The sequence below is a fragment of the Nuphar pumila genome, chromosome 10, assembly GCF_984573655.1.
Source record: "Nuphar pumila chromosome 10, dmNupPumi1.hap1.1, whole genome shotgun sequence".
Classification (NCBI taxonomy): Eukaryota; Viridiplantae; Streptophyta; class Magnoliopsida; order Nymphaeales; family Nymphaeaceae; genus Nuphar; species Nuphar pumila.
Window position 1 is genome coordinate 82,308,820 of NC_143258.1, and position 20,382 is coordinate 82,329,201.

General features: G+C 37.0%; 1 protein-coding gene across 1 annotated transcript; it reads right to left on the reverse strand.

Moving 5' to 3' along the window:
* Positions 1–2,391: 2,391 nt before the first annotated feature.
* On the reverse strand, positions 2,392–19,883 carry LOC149827058 (T-complex protein 1 subunit theta-like). The gene is made up of 13 exons (XM_090020215.1): positions 19,640–19,883; positions 15,623–15,885; positions 15,374–15,520; positions 15,113–15,274; positions 13,791–13,868; positions 13,248–13,381; positions 11,997–12,069; positions 11,577–11,654; positions 11,350–11,472; positions 11,172–11,266; positions 4,388–4,597; positions 2,807–2,864; positions 2,392–2,725 (listed from the first exon to the last, which is right to left on the reverse strand). The coding sequence occupies exons 1-13, from the start codon at positions 19,785–19,787 to the stop codon at positions 2,660–2,662; spliced, it is 1,635 nt and encodes a 544-aa protein (XP_089876341.1). The 5' UTR covers positions 19,788–19,883; the 3' UTR covers positions 2,392–2,659.
* Positions 19,884–20,382: the final 499 nt, after the last annotated feature.

Consider the following 20,382-nt stretch of genomic DNA (forward strand, 5'->3'; position numbering starts at 1 on the left):
CTAATTGAAAAAAAACAAACCCCTAGAATAGCAATTGTACATATTCTATAGAATTCTAACCAAAATCCAGGCATGCATTCATGGAATCCTGTTTAATATTGATTAAAAAAACACATAAATATTATTCATGTCATATCTAATGCTATTTGAAAAAAATACAAAAAAATTAAATCCATAACAAAACATTTATGCCATTAAAAAAATAAATCAAAACGCAAACTCCTAAAAAATACACAAAAAAATAAACCTTAATTAAACATTCATACTATTAAAAAACAACTAAATAAAAAACATAAACACCAACATCACACATTATGTTATTTTAAAAATAAAACCTGTAAAATCTAAACCCTATCAAGTGATTAATGGAATAATTTTAAAAAAAAATCTAAATTCATTCATGATTCGTGGAATAATTAAAAAAATGAAAACAAAAGAAGAAGATGAAGAGGAAGAAGAAAACCCCTCCACGTAGGGTCATGCACGGGAGAGCTGCCGGCGGACAACTGAACCTGACGCAGTTATATATATATATATATATATATATATATATATATATATATATATATATATATATATATATATATATATATATATATATATATATATATATATATATATATATATATATATATATATATATAGAGAGAGAGAGAGAGAGAGAGAGAGGTGTGCAGTGCATCGGAGAGGCATGCAGTCATTTGTGCCACCATAGCAGACAGCTCAGCCACCAGAGTGGAGTCTGCAGAGAGAACTTTGAGTAGGTGGAGAGAGGGGGGAGTGTAAAAGGATCGGCTTCGGTTAGGATGGGCACGAAATGGGTAGTGCCCACCCTGACCTGATCTTTAACATGTATTTTGGGTCAGGGTGAGCATCGTCAACCCTGACATGAATCCCTCTATCAAGGGATTTTCAGGTCAGGGTGGGCATGTGCCCACCCTGGCTCCAATGTGGCTCCGCCACTGCTGTGGAAAGACAAGCCCCCAGATCGGGAGGTGGATAGATACATTATGTAATTGTAAGGCAAGGAGGGAGGCCTTAATCCCCCAGTTCTTTAATCCAAAAAACAAAACCATGGTTGTGAGCCTTTCTAGCACCTGCCCTTACCCGAGCTTGAGGGTGAAACCAGGCACATAGCTATGGGCTACCTAGACTGAAAAGGAGAACCAATTTCAGGGGTGGAAATAGGTTGGATTTTGTTAGGACATAGGCGATACTAAATGCGACTTAGCTGAGTTTGATAATCACTTCAGAATTTGAGTCGGATGGAAAAGCTAAAACTGAATCTGAATCTGGCTAGCTTAAATGACAGAAGGGAAATCCCATCATCAATCCGAATCTATATTTGGATGATCAAGGTGATTGACAACAAATGATTTCTTATGGTTGGTGATTTCTTATGGTTGGTGATTTCTTGACAATAATGGCTCGTACGTTTCATTTCCATAAAGGTGGGAATGGAATGGGGCACCTTCCCCAACCTAAGGGGAGGCACAACATTAAGGAGGGATAATATTGTTTTCACATGGACGACAGTGAACGAAAAATGACAGGAAAAAAAGAGTGGGAAAAGGAAAAGCTGCCTGCTCATCTCATTCCCATCGCTTTAATGGGAAAGGACTGAGCTTTTCCTACCAACTGGGCCTTTTCTCACCTCATGTGAATGAAACAAGCCAGCCTCAAGAGTTTAGGGAAACCATGTGCACTTGTGAAGGTTATCTATCTAGCTTACAATGAGCTAGCTAGTAAAAATACTTTAGAGAGGGTTAACTCAAGATCTAGGTGAAACTAGTTCAAAAAACATCAGGAAGTTTTTTTCATTCCAATAAAGATTTTTCTTTTATGTTTTTTTAATTCCAATAAAGAAACCACACCCGGCACAAAGACCTGGTCGCGCTGGCTCAGCCTGCCATGTCATTGTTCCAGCTGCGTAAAACTGAGGCTAGGACCCCTGCCCGCAGGGCCTATGGTACCCATTGACCCCCAAGGGGACCATCTAGCAGCCAAGGCCCTAACCCACTACGCCAACCCCACTTTGGGGCTTTTCTTTATGTTTAGAACACGAGAAAGCTGGTGTCTAGTTGAGAGACCAGCCACGCTGGAATGCCAAGCCGAGATATGGCAATCGCACCCAGCAGCGTAAGTCCCCATGGCTGGCCCCTCGCCCCCATCCATCAAAGATTCAGATGGAAAGCTTACGACTGATGGCTCTTCCAAGGAAAATATGATGGAGGTAGCACTATGGAGCGTTTGGATATGCCACATTTGCTTATGTTAGTTCAACAAATGATACAGTACTTTTAAATATATCAGAAGCTTCTTGGCTAATCACCAACTACGAAAATTCATACCATCAACAGTGAAACAAAACATTCCAAAATGCATCGGCGTGCCACAAAATGGTTGATTTACGTCCAAAAAAATACAGCCAGAGCACATTCATAGATAAGCATACAAAAAATGAGCAAACTCCAGGAACAACACAAGCAATTTTAGTGAATTCCAATTAACTAGCGGGCAAAATTTATAAAAAAAAAAGCACGACCTGAAGTACTAAGCAAAAACCCTAGATCCATAAGGCACACAACCGCAAACTTTTCTCCTTTCAACTGCACCTGAATCCACCCCCTAAAATGGCTCCACAATCAGATAAACAAAATTAGTCCTCATCCATGGCTGCAGGCATCTCTCTCCTTGGACCGCCAGCTTGTTTCGCCATTATTATCTGCAGTGAGTAGATGAACAGGTGATGAACCATGCAAAACTATGAATGCAAGAGAGAGAGAGAGAGAGAGAGAGAGAGAACCTGGTCCACCCTAAGAACAGTGCAGGCAGCATCTGCAGCATACTTAAGAGCAAAGAACCTTCAGAAACCCAAAGGAGACTATCAGAACTTGCAGAAATGATCACACGGATAGCAAAAGAAACATGAACATCAGCCTCACACGTACTGACTGCTGATAGCCTTACTTTCCCATTCAGAGAACCACCATCATCAAAATTAGAACTATAGTGGTTACCAGAAGCTGCTACCTATGTTGGGAAGCTCACTTTATATGAAGCCCCTTCAGAAGCTAGAAACTAAGCGCATCTGAAACTCGGTTCCATTATCATGGGAAGCATGCTCTAGAAGACATTAGATTTTCAACGTGAAAAAAGACTTACTAAAAAACAATCCATTTACATAATTAATGAACTGTGATTCCTATAATAACACCAGTGTTTTAATTTATTTTAATTAGATTGAAGAGTAATATATTTTCTATAATTTGTACACATGTTATGAAATTCTAGAGAACTTAAATGCTTCCTATTAACCTCTTGCTTCCTGCTTTATATGTACTTGTAAATCCTGCTTCATGCATTTAATCTTGATTCCACTTTGTTCTTTGGGTACCTTGCTATAGACGCATGTACCAAAATTCAATGTGGCTTCATCAAAGCCAAGTCAGGGTCTCACATTCCCATGGAGACCCACCAAATGGTGATTGGTAGGAAGAATGCTGTACCCCACATAACCACTATGGAAACTAAGAGGTACAGAAGGCTCGCCACCAGGCCTACTTGTCAAAACACTTCCTCATGATCTATCGGACATAGTTTGAACTTGAACAAATAATTGGTTGGTTAAACTTGAATGTGATACCACAGCAGGTACAAGCTCTGCACATCAATTCTATCTGGGAGACAGCCACTTCATAGTTGGGACTAACAAGGTCGGCATGCCAATTCTATCTGGAAAATACCCAGTTCAGAGGTGGAACCTGTGCAGGTGCGGATGCGGATGCGGCACTTTAAAAAAACTTGGGTGCGGGGGTGCGGGGAGGGTATATATATAATTTTTAACAATTTTAAGTTAACAATGTGTGTATGTGTGTATTTATGTATTTATATATATAATATAGATAAAACTGGACCTCAGTGTGGTTGACTTCACCTGACACAACGAAAGCTGTGTCCAAGTGTCGCATCCGCACGCGGGTGTGGCGCCCTGTTAGAAGAGTCCGTGTTACATAGGCTGGAACCAATTCCAATCATGAGTTAACTGTTTAACCAGTTCAACTTGACACTCCCAGCCCACATTCCCGACAAGGTAAGCCCTTCCAAGAGAAATTAGAAATACCCATTAAAAAAACTATTGGGAATGTCAAAGTCACCATCATCATCTTGCATCATTTTTACCATCTTCCAAAATAATCTGATACCACTTTAAGTTGATAGGCACAGGGATCGAAGTCACCGGCAGAAGATAGTTGCAAAGGAACAAATAATCAAATCCAAGCAAGATTGTGAGCAACTTAACAGATGGCTAACGTTGTCAACAATAATGATGAAAATGACATAATAACCGCACTTTATTGAAGATCAAGAAATTATCAAGACTCACTTGGTGACGTAAAGGTCCCAGATATTCTTGGCTGCCACATCATTGCAAACTCCCTCATCCAGGTCAATTCCCACTCTGAAGTTACCAGCTGCATGTTCAGCATAGAGAGAAGAGATAATCTCCATCGCATTGAGCCCACCATTCTCAGCCAAGGTACTAGGGACCATTTCAAAGCTTTCGGCAAACTTTGCAATGGCATATTGATCCAACCTTCAAGAAACAGGAGTCAGGATGAACACAGAAGTAAAAAACCAAAATTCCACAATGGATCAATCAAGTGGAAAGCAGAACACAGCACCTAGCAATTAGTTTTGATGGAACATAATAGCACTTCATGTATGAAAGAAATGTGGCATACTATCATTTAGTTTAACAAATCTATTGCCTATAAATATGATCTACATGCATATTTTAGTGGAAAACAAGTTTGAAAACATGTGATTATGGCATACGTGTAGGCTTTTCAAGATCTTCAAAAATCAATGGTCACCACGTACCAAATTTTCATGACTTAAAAAAAATTGATTTTTATATCCAAAAAAATAATCCAAGGCATGGTTCCTAACAAATAATCTATGACAAATGCATCTAATCTATGAGGTCAGATTGGGAAGATGCAGCTTGCACCTGTAATTGAAAAAGAAGTTTTCTCTAATCTTTTCCGTTTGACAAGCAGATCAGCTCGACTAATAGGAATAGGATTCGACAAACCTCTACCACATCTTATTTTTAATACTTACTGAGTTTTTTTGTTGGTCAGACCCTATAAATATTATCTAGTTGCATATTTTAGTGGAAAACAAGTTTTAGACTGTCACATGGGTATGGGTTGTTAAAATGTATCATTCGACAATTGTAATATTATATATATTTTATATATATAAAGGATAATACATATTCATATATGGTATATATGCATATGTATTATCCTAATTATATATATATAAAATATATATTTATCTATTTATAGGCATAGGGGTAGTTTAGACATTTCACAGTTTTTACGCATATTCCATTTGGAATATGTTTGTAATTTTATTTTTAATTTTCTTTTTTATTTTTTCCTTTTTTGTGGTTTGCGCCACCTAGGGAGGCTCCCCAAAGAGTCATTGGGGAGCCCCCAACGGTCACAAATGTGACCGTTGGGGGCTCCCAACGACTCCTTTGGGAGCCCCCTCTCTTGTGTTATAAATAGGGGTCTCCCCCTTTGTATTCTTAACTCCTTGGAGGAGCTTATGCTCCATTGTATGGGGTTTATACCCCCTTCTTCCTTGTTCTTCAATAATATTCAACTTGTGACTTTATGTCATATTTTTGCCCCTTGTGTGGGTTTATGTGTTAGCACATTATGTGCTTGTGTTGTTCCCTTTAATGGGTTTATTCGCACTTCATGTGCATGTGTATGGGTTCTTTATTGAACCTAATGTATTCAAAGCCACTTTCTAACAAGGTATCAAAGCCAAGTTGAGATCGAGTTGCTCTTTGGTGCATCGGGAAGCATGGTATTCAAGAATTTTTTAAAGAAAAATGATGAAGTATTTATTTCTCTCTCTTTTCTTTCTTAAAGTTATTAGGTATGCATTCTATTTCCTTAAGTATTGTATGAAGAATTTAATATGTTTTTTTTATGTGTACTCTTTGTCATTATGTCTTTTTATAAAAATTTGAGTTACTTGATACTCTATTGAATCTTTTTCGTATGTTTTTCTTTGAAAAATTTGAAAATGACAACTTGTTTGGCGAAAAATTAGATATATGATTGCTCAAAACTTAATGGGTCGGTAAAGATTTATGACCATTGGAGCCTTGAATTTATATTTTAAATCTAACTTTGTTTATAAGAATACCTTTTATATATGGTAAGTCTTTAAAGAAAGGTATGTTAAGATTAAAATGTTTGTGAGATGTAATTTTTCGAAAAATGCTAAATTCCTTAATAAGTTTTGATTCACTTACCCAATGTGTCCTTTTTATATGAGCAACATTTAATTAAGAAAGTTTTTTTTTATATAATTCCGGTTGAATTAAGTTTTAAAATAGTCTTATGGAATATGGTGATTTTCTTTGCATCTTTATACTCTTAAAAGATTTTTCAATTTGATTTAAAGAGCTTGTCTCATTATAAAATTTATGGTCTTCACTAATGTTTGTTGCGTACTTATTACATTAGGAGTTCGTAATAATCTATTAAGTCATGTTTTTTGATAAAACTTAAAAGCTTTTGAATTTTTCCTCAATAAATGTTTAATTTTATAGATTTATGCCATAGTACAATCTTACTTTATCATAAGGTTTTTTTAACAAATCTATTATTTTTCTTTGTTGGAATTTCTCTCACTTTAGTGGAGTTTCCCCCTTCTTTGGGAATTTTGTGTGTTTTGAGCTCTCTTTAAGGAGCCTTTCGATCCTTATAATCTTCTTGTGAGTATATACTCTTTTATGAAGATTTCATGGTTGTTGTGAGAAGATTGTTTGTGACTATCTTTTTCCTTGCATAATATCCTTCAACGATTCATTAATACTTGTAACCCTTTGTGGATCTTTTGAGATTGGTTGTGAGCATCATTTTTTAAGTTACAATAGTGGATTTCATAAGATTTTTCAAACTTCACCATCTTTATGAATGCCTATATTGGCCTAAGTTTGTTATTTGCTTATTCAAGATTATTGTCATTTAAAAATCTTGCATTGCATAAAAGTGCATCTATTATCATTTGGTGTGCATTTAATTGCACTTTATATCTATCATAGTTGAGGCTTGTTTTTTACTTTTTGATTATTCCAAATCGGTTCTTACGCATGATGTTGCTTAATATTTCATAATTGTGTTAGTTGCATAATAAGTCTTTTTTGTATAAATGACTTCTTTTGAAGATTAAGCATAATTCATGTTTATGCAAAATTGTTGTTATAAAGCATATTATTGTGATTGATTATATTGGACCTTTGATTCAATTTTTAATCGGTCCTCTTTTCTTTGAAAAATGATTCCTAAAGTGTTTATTGCCTTTTTGTGGCATTTATATTTGTCCATCACATGTTTCTTTAATGCATCATTGTTTTGGCCTTATTATTGTTTTATTAGAGATGTTTGTTGAGGTGAGTTATGGGCACCTCGTGTTATATCATTTTAGATTGTCCAAATTGCCATATTATAGATGGTGGTTGAGGTGAGTTATGGGCACCTTGGGACTCTAGAATGATTTGGTATATGATCTCTAATTATGAGTGTGACACTCGTTGTTATGTCTTTTTAGATTGTCCACTTACCATATTATAGATGGGGGTTGAGGTGAGTTATGGGCACTTTGGGACTCTAGAATGATTTGGTATATGAGTGTGTCACTAGTTTGATGTTGGCCATTGATCTTATGAATGCTCTTATTTATATATAAATGTGATGGATATATGATGTTTGAAACCTTAAAATGTTTTAAGGTATATTGAAATCAAGGTTTTAGGGATTATTGCCCAACCTTCCATTGTTTATGAAAATTATGAGTGCATTTGCACATTTGTGATTTTGTGCTTTTGTGCACAAGTGTTCCATATGTTCTTGGTGTGCGTTTGTTCACACATTTATTTTCAAGAATATTGTTCTATCGGTTGTTGTATCTTGTTGAAGATACTTTTACATAGTTTATTCCAAAATGTTATTTTTATGGGTATTCTTTTTTGAAGAATATTGTTTTATTGATTCAAGGTTTGATTTATATATATGTTTGTCATTACAAGTTTGATTACCTCAAAAGTCTTCTCCTTTTATGCCCCTTATCTAAGTGTCATCATATGTAGACAAGAATTTTATTACACCTTCGTGTGTTGGTAGCCCTTTGTTGGCTTTTGTTCTCTTGGTCTAGTAGCTGAACACACTTGTCTTGAGTGTTATTTTATGTAGACAAGGCACGTTAATTCACACCATGGTGTGTGATTTTAGTCCATGTTGGCGTTTGTGTCCTTGCTCTAGTCGCTGAGATGTATGCCCATGGTTGGCTTATTTCACTCATTTCAAATAACATCTTATGTAGACAAGAGATGTATTGTGTTTTAGCCCATGGTTGACTTATTACTCTTGTTCTAGTAGCTGAACATACTTGGTTTTGAATGTATTTTTACGTAGACAAGAGATGCTTTTGGTCCATGTTGGCGTGTATTCTCTTGTTCTTGTCGTAGATGCACTCATTTCAAGTATTATTATATGTAGACAAGAGATTCTTTTGCACACCTTTGTGTGTGTCTTTCGCCTTTAATGACATTATATTTATATTCTTGATCTAGTAGCTTATACACTTGATTTATGGGTTTTTGAGGACTAATGAGGTAGTTGTTTGTAATGGATGAACTATTGTTGAAATTTGCAAAATTTCATTCATGACTTGTGTTTTAAGATATTCAAGTGAATCATATTTTTGATATTCATATTTTAAAATCAAGTTGATTTTTTGGCATTTAATCTATATATTAAGTGCTTATGGTATTTTGGCCAGTTTTGTATGCAAAATGTGTCCTTTTTTGTCAATTGAGTGAGATTTTTCTAAATGGGTAAGATTCTCTACTCAAATAACACTATTCGTTTTGCCTCGTAAATGGATTTAAAACCTTGTGAACTCTTGTGTTTATTTTTTGTCTAAAGTATGCTTGGAGACTTCGTTTCTCTTGTTTGACACTTCATTACATGTTTGAAGCATGTTCATTAATGATTCTTTTACGTATTAATTCATTTCATGATAATATATGCATATGCTCTTTATGGCCTTTTAGGATCTCATTCAATAAAGTATATGTTGCTTATGCCTCTTCGTAGGATTATTATGGTGTCCCTTAGTGGACTATTTTGTTATTCCCCCATTATGGGGTTGTGTTTGTCCAATATTGGACCTTATGAATGCATTATGCATTCTTGCAATATGTTTCCGCTCACTCTTTAAACATGATATATGATTTTGAAAACTTTGGTTTTCTAAATTTTTCTTTTTATGTTAAAGTAATTATCCTATTATGCATAAATTTTGCACCTTATTAGGAATGTTCCTTTTTTAGTAAAGTGCAAAGATATTTTTTACTTGTTCTTTGTTGTTGTTCCTCAGGATCTTGAAGATAAGAGGAAAAGAAGTACCTTGGATAGATCATGGAAGGTGCTCATCGTTAAAGACATTGGAGGGAGACATTTACAATGACATTCGTCCTGAAGGCTCTTGAAGCCTTGAGATTCTTCCTCTTGCTTTCTTCAATCTTTTCGTTCCCCCACGCAAAGCTTGAGGGGGGGTGTTAAAATGTATCATTCGACAATTGTAATATTATATATATTTTATATATATAAAGGATAATACATATTCATATATGGTATATATGCATATGTATTATCCTAATTATATATATAAAATATATATTTATCTATTTATAGGCATAGGGGTAGTTTAGACATTTCATAGTTTTTACGCATATTCCATTTGGAATATGTTTGTAATTTTATTTTTAATTTTCTTTTTTATTTTTTCCTTTTTTGTGGTTTGCGCCACCTAGGGAGGCTCCCCAAAGAGTCATTGGGGAGCCCCCAACGGTCACAAATGTGACCGTTGGGGGCTCCCAACGACTCCTTTGGGAGCCCCCTCTCTTGTGTTATAAATAGGGGTCTCCCCCTTTGTATTCTTAACTCCTTGGAGGAGCTTATGCTCCATTGTATGGGGTTATACCCCCTTCTTCCTTCTTCTTCAATAATATTCAACTTATGACTTTATGTCATATTTTTGCCCCTTGTGTGGGTTTATGTGTTAGCACATTATGTGCTTGTGTTGTTCCCTTTAATGGGTTTATTCGCTCTTCATGTGCATGTGTATGGGTTCTTTATTGAACCTAATGTATTCAAAGCCACTTTCTAACATGGGTGTGGGTCCGGAGGGTACGACACGGTATATATATATATATATATAAAAGTTTGGATTTGGATTGGGTGTGGATTGATATTAAGGTCCATATCAAAGATTTGAAAAAAAATCCCGAATACAAAGGTTTTTATGTTATGTTATGATTCTCCCTGGTCTCTCTCTCGAAAACCACGAGAAAGGGGGAATATAAGAGCGAGAACAGGGAGAGAGAGGAGGGAAGTAGAGAGAGGAGAAACACAAGAGAGAGGGGAGGGAGAAGGGGGAACAGAGAGACCATGGAGAGAGAGAGAGAGGAGAGAACCGAGGGTTTTGGGGTTTCGGGAGAGCAGAGAGAGAGAGAGGTGGGGTTGTATCAGGTGGGGCGGGACCAAAATAGTCCCACCCTTTTGACCTTGGTTTGACCAAGGCTGTTTTTAAGGGAAAAAAGTCGGGTCTGTGTTGGACCCAACCCGATGCAATGGGAGACCCAACCCGCGGCATACCCGCACTGCGCCCAGTACCCCGACATGGGTACAGCAGACTGTTCAGCAGTGTCCCTCTTACATAGATGACCGGGGATACAAAGAAAACTTACAGCTCTTGCACCACATGCTTCCCAATTAACTGCATCCTGTTGCATGTGTATCCACCCACACACTGCATGCATGCAAGCACATGCATAATGGAGTTCATTTTGGTGGATGGGTCTAAAAACCCAATGGGTACAGCAAAGTAACAGTGAAAAAGGCTATCCTTCACTGAATTACTACTATAGCTTCAGTAAAGTGCTGCCATAAGAGCAATATGAATAAACCACTATGCCATGCAAGAATTAGATGACAAAAATTAGGGGAACTAGGTAAAGGATCAATTTTTAATCTAAAATAGCTAAAAAGATTCAAAATGGAGCAGATTTTTACCCAGTTTCTTTAAAAGAAAACTCCTTCAATCTTCTTGCCAACTCAATTTCAGTGGCTGCAGCCCCCGGAACTATGCGACTGTCCCTGCACATTGCCTGGTGGAGAGGAACATAACCCAATTTTCAAATCAAGTCTCAGGCGTAAACGCAAAGAATTAAAGTAAATTCTGACAGACTACCTTATATGTATTCACACCATCATCCACTGCTCTTTCAAGGTCATCCAAAATGCTATCGGTACTTCCTCGCAAAACCACTGTTGATACCAAATTTCCACCCTCTTCATTTTTCGCAATGGTGACCTAGAATTTCCAAGAAATGATGGGCGTCTACTTTGGAACTACCAACCAAATGGCTGGATATAGGGTAAACAAAAAATAAAATAAAGGAGACATTGGACATTTACCCGTGCACCACCAATTTCCTCAACTGAAACTGAGTCAGCATATCCTAGCTCATCAGGGTTTGGCTTGGCAAGCTTTAACTGTGACAAAAAAATACAGAAACATGATCAGAAAGAGGATGATGGTTCTTGTGTCTGTGTACAGTGGAGATATCTCAATTCTGAGAAAGGGAAGTTTTATATTGGATAAAAGGAAAAGGTAGCTCAATGTCCTTTCCCTTCCAAAGTTTTACAAAGGGTTTCCAATATCCTTCCTATTCCTCCACTATTCCATAAAAGATGTGCTTTTTACATCCAGAAAATAATGCAATCTTAACAGCTTATTCTAAAACAAGTTACTACGTTACCCAGAGAAACTCATTTTTTCACACCTGACCAACATCAAAAGATTAAATGTGACCAAAACATGATGAAGAAACTTACAATAGCTACAGCACCAGTGGTACGGCAAAATCGCCTCAGTTCAAATTTTGAGCTTATTTTCAGAACCATGAGCCTGTTTCCATATGGGAGGTAAGTGTGCCATTTAAGATGGATAAACAAGCGACAAGGGCATACATACACTATAGTTTCGTAGATTGTCTTAATTCTACAGTTTGTCATAATAAAATTTGTCAAAAATATATATATAAATCAAACAGTGTATGCTGGATGCACAGAATAAGTAATATAAAATTAAACATCTAAGGCAGTTATTATGGAAATAATACCCAAAAAATATGGTATATTGTGAACAGTAAAGAAATACTATACTGGCAAGAAAAATAACAACACAAACCAAATCGTGTTTTAAACTGCCTGCAATTTGGAAAAGAAGAAATTTTTTTAATAAAAACTAGAAAATGTTTTCCAAGTTATTTAAACCATACATGTTGGCAAATTTCTGTGAATAGGTAGGACCTAAAAACAAACAGCATGCAGTCAGAACTATCATGAACAATAACGAAATAGCACAACTAAATCCTTGAACCAGTGCCTGTAATCTGGATATGCAAGGAATGATGCTACAAAGTAGAAAATTCAAAATTTCAGTTAAATCATGGTCAAGGGGTTCTCCCAAGAAGTTTTGAGAACCGACATGTAAAGGAAAAATACTGAAACCAACAGGAATAGATTAAATACGAGAAACAAAAACAAAGTGTAGATATGTTGCAAAACCATCAGACAAGAGAACATGGGAAATATCACAAAATTTTCCATAAAACATTCCCATTCAGTTGTCTGAAACATATCACAAGACATGGAGTTTTTCCCAGAAGTTTACAAGGTTTGTCACCACGGAACCAAGAAGAAAATCAATCCCTTGAATGAGAAGGAAATACAACATTATTTTAAAAAACACTCCTGTGAGCTCTAGCAATAGAACAGCAGGATGACATTTTCTGCAAAAAAAAATCAGCAATCTAGATTTAAAAAAGGGGAGGCAACATCCGGCATACAGAAGAATACAGAAAGCAATTATCACATTTGTTCTGTCTAGTGGTTTTTGCAGAGGAACACAATGTGAAGTGCAAAAGACAACTATAACCTAGATGTGATATACCTCACATTGTGTGCAATATCACACTCTTCAATTTAACAGAACTTGAGACTTCCTTTTGAAAGATTAAAACAAGAGTACCTATCTTGTAACCAAGTAACAAAAGCTGTTAAATAAGGAAATGAAGGGAGTACTTGTAACGTTCACAGAAATGTAATGCCATCTCTCCAACTGCTGCACCACTAACAATAACTTTGGCACCAGAATCAGCAACTGATTTGATGAGCTCCTCGACTTTAGCTTCCTCAGTTTTTGCATAATTCTCTAACTGCAGAAATATACATATAGTTTCAGAACACTTGTTTTAATCAAACAACTCCAGCAGGGTTAAACAAGAATAAGCATAACAAGATTAACAGCAAAAGGGAAAAACCAAGGAAATCATTAATATTAAAGAAAAAGTAAATAAAAATGGAAAACTCTAGGGAGTTATAGATTCCAATGGCACCTTGGGTCCCGAGGCCACTTATTGAACAATAAGAAGACAACATGTTACTTAACAAAGCAATATTTTCAAGTAGAAAGTAAAGAAACCTATGAAATTTATTTTTGGCACAACACAGAATAAGGGAACACTCCATGACTGAAGCAGAAGATCCATGCCACAAGAGCAGGGCATTTGAATATGGAAATCTGAATTTAAAAGACAGCATATCTAGGAATACTGAAAGCATTACCTGCCCAGCACTATGAATAAGAACAGTCCCTTTTGTTTCAGTAGCAGATGTGTCGACACCTCCAGAGAAAACTGCAATCTACAAAAACACCACCATGTTGTAGGGTTTAGCAATTTCCAGTATAAATAAGATTTATAGATCACATGCCAAGAAAATGAAGCTTGTTATTTCAATCAAAGATGTAAGCAGGGGAAAAAAAAAAGAATCTCAACCTCAACGTGTAATTATTTCATTAACATCTAATAGATGAGAGTTTTGCAATTCAGTAGACCATGAGTGTCTTAAATGCACTGTTAGCAAAGAAGTCTTCTAGAAGATCTAAGGGTGTAATGCATGAAAGAGAACCCTAACCAAAACTCAGAATTCAAGGGAAACATAATGTGCATATTTGGAAGAAATAATTGATTCATGAGAAACCAATTATGATTTATTTTAACCATTGTATCCATGCATAACCCCAGTCAAATGCTACTCTTATTAAAGATAACAGCATCTTCTGTATTCTCCTCGAGTATTCAAACAGTTTTATTTGGTAGAGAAACTTAATGAAATTAAGTCTTTAAATCTTTAAACTTCATTACTACATTATTGAACAACAAACTGACCCTTCATCTACTTTTCATGAAAAAGGATTATATAATTAGCAGGTTGGATCCTGTATAAAACACAAAACTGAGTTAATTAGTGAAGTCAATTGACATAGTTAATTTCCACTAATATGCCAGACAAGATGGTGCAGTCATATAATTTTGGTGCCATTACTCCCTACCAGAACAAAAATTAAATCTCTAGGCAACTTGCTGAATATCAAATTATATTCAAAGATATCAGAAAGTCAATAAGTATTCCAAACCTGTTAGTGAGAAAAAAAAAAGTCTATGGTTGTAACTTGTAAAGCGCATAATGTTGTGAAACAGATCAAAAAAATTGGAAAGTGACTGATTGACACTTTTTAGATGCATTCCATGCCCGATATTGCTACTCACTATTTCCTCAGAAAGTCATTTTTTTACGAGACATATGACTGGGTGAGAAAAAAAATGAGAAACCCTCATGAACAACAGTCGTTATGGTATTGATAACTGATAATCCTTCATAGATAGACAAAAAAGAGTAAAGAGAGAGAGAGAGAGTTTTGTGTAGACAGGACAATAGGGGGCAATAGGACTCTTAAAATAGGACAGAAAATTGAGAAACTGCAGCATTTAATAAAAAGTAAAACAATTATTTATATGTGGGAAGTAAAGAGAACAAACTAAATCCTAGGCATATAAGATATAACCAAAAGTTTTCTAAATTAAAATCTCACAAAACAGACTTACCTTTGCTTTTTCTACTCTTTTGATGCTTCCAACAGCATCATTCTTCAATACCATGCCACGAACAACAGTACTGCTGTGCAAACCCCCACCAAGAAGCTTCGCCACACGAACATTATCAACGTTAAAATTAGCCGGATTCTTTGGGCAGACCTGGATGCATGCCTGAATACCAAGTTGTTGACAATTAGGACAATCAATCAAACATGGAAGTGAATCTAACCAACCAAAAAAATAAAAAATAAATAAAAATTGGAAACTCACATCCGCAATGAGTAGAGACAACATGTCTTCCTGGCCAAATTGCTTGCTGGCAACAGCAGCTTTAATTCGAGAAATAACTTCATCCTTGTTCCGCACATCCATTGTTTCTGAGCCTTTCTCAACCAATTCATCCAAAAGTTCAACTGTCTGTACATGAAAGAAAGCATGCCTTAGGGTAAATTTTCGACCAGAGACTGCCAACCATATATATGTGTTCTTCAGTAAAGAAAGAGCAGAAAAGAATGGAACCTTGTCGATAGCTTTAGTATAGCCACTTATGATCTCACTAGGATGCAGTCCAGTTCGTATTAGCTCCTCTGCATTCTGGAGGAGCTCTCCTGCAAATGATATTGTAAGATTTGCACCATCACCAATTTCCTCCTGTTGTGCTTTCCCAGCCAAGACAAGAATCTTTGCAGCAGGATGCTGAACCTCAAGTTCATTCACAATTGTTGCAGCATCATTTGTAATGAAGAGCTTGTCCAAATGATTAATAACCATCTTATTCATACCTGCACATGAATCGCATATATCAACCAGTGGACAAATATCTAATGCAAATAGGACATGGAAAGCGCAACATGTCTAAATGAAAGATGTCACATGCCCTAGACTATGAAAGAATGAGGAAAACAATATACATTGGTCAAAAACGTGTGAGGTTGCTGGCATACAATTCTGTGTATGCATTAGAAAATGTGGATTCCAGCTTCCCTGGAATCATCACAACATCTTTGATTTTCCTCCAATACTTGATCTTTTCAGTCATCATTGACCAGGAGGCTCATTCAAGAAGAAAAATATGACTTCTCTTGTGCCCGACTTTATGGAAGATGAATGAAATGATACTTGAAAATGAATTTTAAACAAGTTAGATCCACCGAATCTTAGAAAAGTAAGGACACTTTGATCCTTCTCACAAAAAATCTTAGATCATACTCCAACTCCAAATATTTTTTAGATAAGGTAAGAGGAATACAGCACCATGTCTCAAGAAGTCGTGTTAGGCTCCGATGGGATTACAAACTGTGTCCAAACACACACCCGACAATCGAACAACTACAAATTAAGAACGAGAAGGAGAGAAAGAGGTAAGAGTGCACACAGAGATTTACGTGGTTCGGAGGGGAACCACGTACATCCACGGGCGGCAGCGACGTTCGAAGTTCACTAGAAAAGAGAGAGTTACAAAATTACTATTCTTGCTCTCTTTTTTCTCGTTCTTAATTTGTAGTTGTTCCATTGTCAGGTATGTGTTCGTTTGTGTTAATGGACGCAGTTTGTAATCTCATCTGAGCCTAACAAACTGCTATCAAAGCCAGGTTCAGAGGTAACGGTCCTAGACGAACGCACAACCATGTCAACAAAATTTAAGATTGAGAAGTTCGATCGGAACGTGAGTTTCAGTCTATGGCAGGTGAAGATGCGTGCACTCTTGACGCAACAGGGATTGTAGAAAGAATTGTTGGGAAAAGACAAGATGTTGACCTCTATGTCTGCAGAAGACAAGGAGGAGATGGATGAGAAAGCTTTGGCTGCGATTCAGTTGTATCTATCCAATGAAGTTCTCAAGGAGGTCATTCATGAGAAGACGACTGCAAGCTTGTGGCTCAAGTTGGAGTCATTGTACATGACAAAGTCGCTCACAAGCAAGTTGCATTTGAAGCAATGATTGTTCATGCTCCGTATGACTGAAGGTACATCCGTTAAAATTCATCTTGATGAATTTAATTCCATTAATATGGATTTAGAAAATATTGATGTGAAGATAGAAGATGAGGATCAAGCACTTTTATTGTTATGTTTTTTGACCGTGTCTTTCAAGCATTTTAGAGGGACCTTGATTTATGGGAGAGATTCTATCTCCATGGAGGATGTTAAGGCATCCTTGTTCTAAACAGAGTTAATGGACAAGGAATTAACAGGCAATGCTAGTGAAGGTCAGGGAGAGGGTCTAGTTGCTAGAGGAAGGCCAAAGAAACGAAATTCAGTAGAAAAGAAGAGTGAGTCCAGATCTAAATCCAAGAATAGAAGTAAGATTTGCGATTATTGTCATAAGAAAGGGCATATTAAGGCTGAGTGTTTAAGTTGAAAAACAAGCAGCAGAAAAATGAAAGCAAAGAGAAATTGAAAAACCTGCCAAAGCTGGTGTTGTTGAAAGTAATTCGGATGACTTAGTGCTAGTAAATCCAAGGGTGAATGGATATTAGACTCAAGTTGTTCTTATCATATGTGTCCTCACAAGGACTGGTTTTCAACTTATGAATTAATTGATGGTGGAGTTTTTTTTATGGGAAACAAAGCCACATGCAAAACTGTTGGCATTGGAACAATCCGAATTAAGATACATGATGGGATAGTGAGAACCTTGTCAGATGTCAGGCATGTTTCAGACTTGAAGAAAAATCTCATCTCTTTGGACACTCTTGATTCCAATGGGTGCAAGTACACAGCTGAAAGTGGAGTTATGAAAATTTGCAGAGGTGCGCTTGTTTTAATGAAGGAAAAAAGATCTAGAAATTTATATGTTCTGGAGGGTAGCACAGTTACAGGTGCTGCTGTTGTTTCCTCTTCCTCTTTAACAGAGTCAGATGCCAGAAGATTGTGGCATATGAGGCTGGGACACAAGAGTGAGAAGGGCATGACACTTCTGAGTAAGAGAGGTCTACTTGGTAGTCAGAGTACAGGAAAATTGGATTTTTGTGAGCACTGTATTCTTAGAAATCAGAAAAGAGTTTGTCAAAACCAAGGGTACATTGGACTACATTCATTCAGACCTTTGGGGTCCTTCTCGTGTTCCATCTAAAGGTAGTGCTCGGTATATGCTTACTTTCATTGATGATTTCTCTAGGAAGGTTTGGGTGTTTATACTAAAGCTCAAGAATGAAGTGTTCAAGCACTTCAAGCAGTGGAAGGTGTTAATTGAAAAACAAACTTGAAAGAAAATTAAGAAGCTCAGATAATGGTCTAGAATTTTGCTCATCAGAATTTGAAGAGTTTTGCAAAAATGAAGGTATTGTCAGACATCATACAGTCAGAAAAACACCTCAACAAAATGGAGTGGCAGAACGTATGAACAGAACCCTCTTAGAGAGAGCCTGATGTACATTGATAAATATCGGTTTGTCAAAAGAATTCTGGGCAGAAACAGTATCTACAGGTTGCTCCATCCACAGCTATAAAGTGCAAGACTCCGGAGGAGGTATGGTTAGGTACCCCAGATGACTATTCTGATTTAAAAAAAAAAATTGTCTTGCCTATGCACATGTTGATGATGGTAAATTAGAGCCTAGAGCTAAAAAGTGCATTTTTCTTAGTTATGGATCTGGAGTGATAGGATACAGGTTGTGGGGAACTGACCCAAAATCACGTAAGTTTATGTTAGAGAAATTTGTTATTTTTGATGAATCTGTTATGTTACATCCTAAGAAGGAGACTGGTCCTACTGATGCAGGTTCTAGCAGTGGTACCATCGAGCAGGTGGAGCTTGAGAGTGGTGGCTCAGCTCCTATTCAGCACTGTCCATCATCTTCTCAGTCCAGTCCTGTGCAGACGTCAAAGACTACACAGGTTGAAGAAACTTCACAGCATGAGCAATACACTCTTGCCAGAGACAGACAGAGGAGAAACATTAAACCGCCACAAAGGTATGGTTTTGAAGATATGGTTGCTTATGCTTTGTCAGTGGCAGAAGAGACTCTGAATGCATCTGAACCTAACAAGTCGAACAATAAAGATACAAGCCACCATCTGATCGTGTCACTCAGATATCAACCCAACTAATAACAAATCATTTCCCCCATATCGTTGTTAATTAGACCATCACTAAAAACCCAATATCTACCATAACACTTTATTTTTCTCTTACCATCTAAAACAAAACCAAAAAATCATGTAATCAGACTAGCATCAACCTATTATCCCCCCGAAAAACAACTCCCATAATCACTTAATTGATAACGGACACCAACATCACATTTCCCATGGCAACCAACCAATCACCAAATGAAAATTCGGCATCACGCTAACAACCGAAGCAAACTAAATACCGAGAATGCTAACCAGAACCCTCCGCCCGACATTCATTAAATGACTAAAACTCAAAAACCACATCCTAGCAAAAAGAAACAGTTTTCCCCCATCACAAGCAACAAATCTTGAAACGAAAACGCCGAACCAAACTTCGAAAGAAACCAAAAAAGCGAAAGTGAAGCGATCGAATCTACGAATAAGAAATAAATGGGGGAAAGAGAGAGAGAGGATCACCGTTGGGGCCGAGAGAGGTGCGGGTGATGGTGGAGAGCTGCTTGCAGGCGTCGATGTTCTTGAGGACGGCCTCGTCGAGGCCGGAGAGGTGCCTGTGGCCTTCCTTGAGCATCGCTTGGATGCCATAGGGCTGGAACTGGTACACCATCTCTGCAAAACCCTAGAAATGCAGCCCTTTCTCTCTCTCTCTCTCTCTCTCGACGGAACCCTCCTCCCGGCACGAATCGAGCGGCAAACGACTCAAAAAGTGAAGGCACTCGAACTTAAATATGCTGGCATAGAGAAAAATATCGGAGTCATCCTCGGTTGGTTCCAAATTTTAAAAACGGTCTGAAGGCTTCTCATATTTAACACAAAAGTTCAGGAAGAAGACAACACGCCTTGGTTTTAGTTATTCAAAATGAGGTGCAAACGGATGGGATACGGTTTGGAGTTGGATATCCGACCCGACTGAAGGTATTTCAGGAGGAGATGCTTGAATACATGTCCCTTAAAGAATGCCGGATTCTGAACATAAAATGTTGGGTTTAGTTGGATCCAGCTCAGAATCAGATAAATAAGTAGGTTTAAAACAGTGACTGACATGATTAGGGATGTAAACGGTTCGGTTTCTGATCTGATGTCGCCAATACCATGTTGGACCAATCAGATCTTGGTTAAACCAATTCAAGTTTTTGTTCGTATTCAGATGGTGAAAGGCTCGTACCAGATCAGCTTTTGTACATGTAAATGGGTTCCGGTAT

Excerpts from the sequence above, each read along its gene's own strand:
- LOC149827058 (XM_090020215.1), bottom strand. The coding sequence starts at position 19,787 with ATGGTGTACCAGTTCCAGCCCTATGGCATCCAAGCGATGCTCAAGGAA. Across the intron at positions 13,382-13,790 it reads TTATTCATAGTGCTGGGCAG|TTAGAGAATTATGCAAAAAC; the intron begins GTAATGCTTTCA and ends ATATTTCTGCAG. Across the intron at positions 11,473-11,576 it reads AGGAAATTGGTGGTGCACGG|GTCACCATTGCGAAAAATGA; the intron begins GTAAATGTCCAA and ends TGGAAATTCTAG.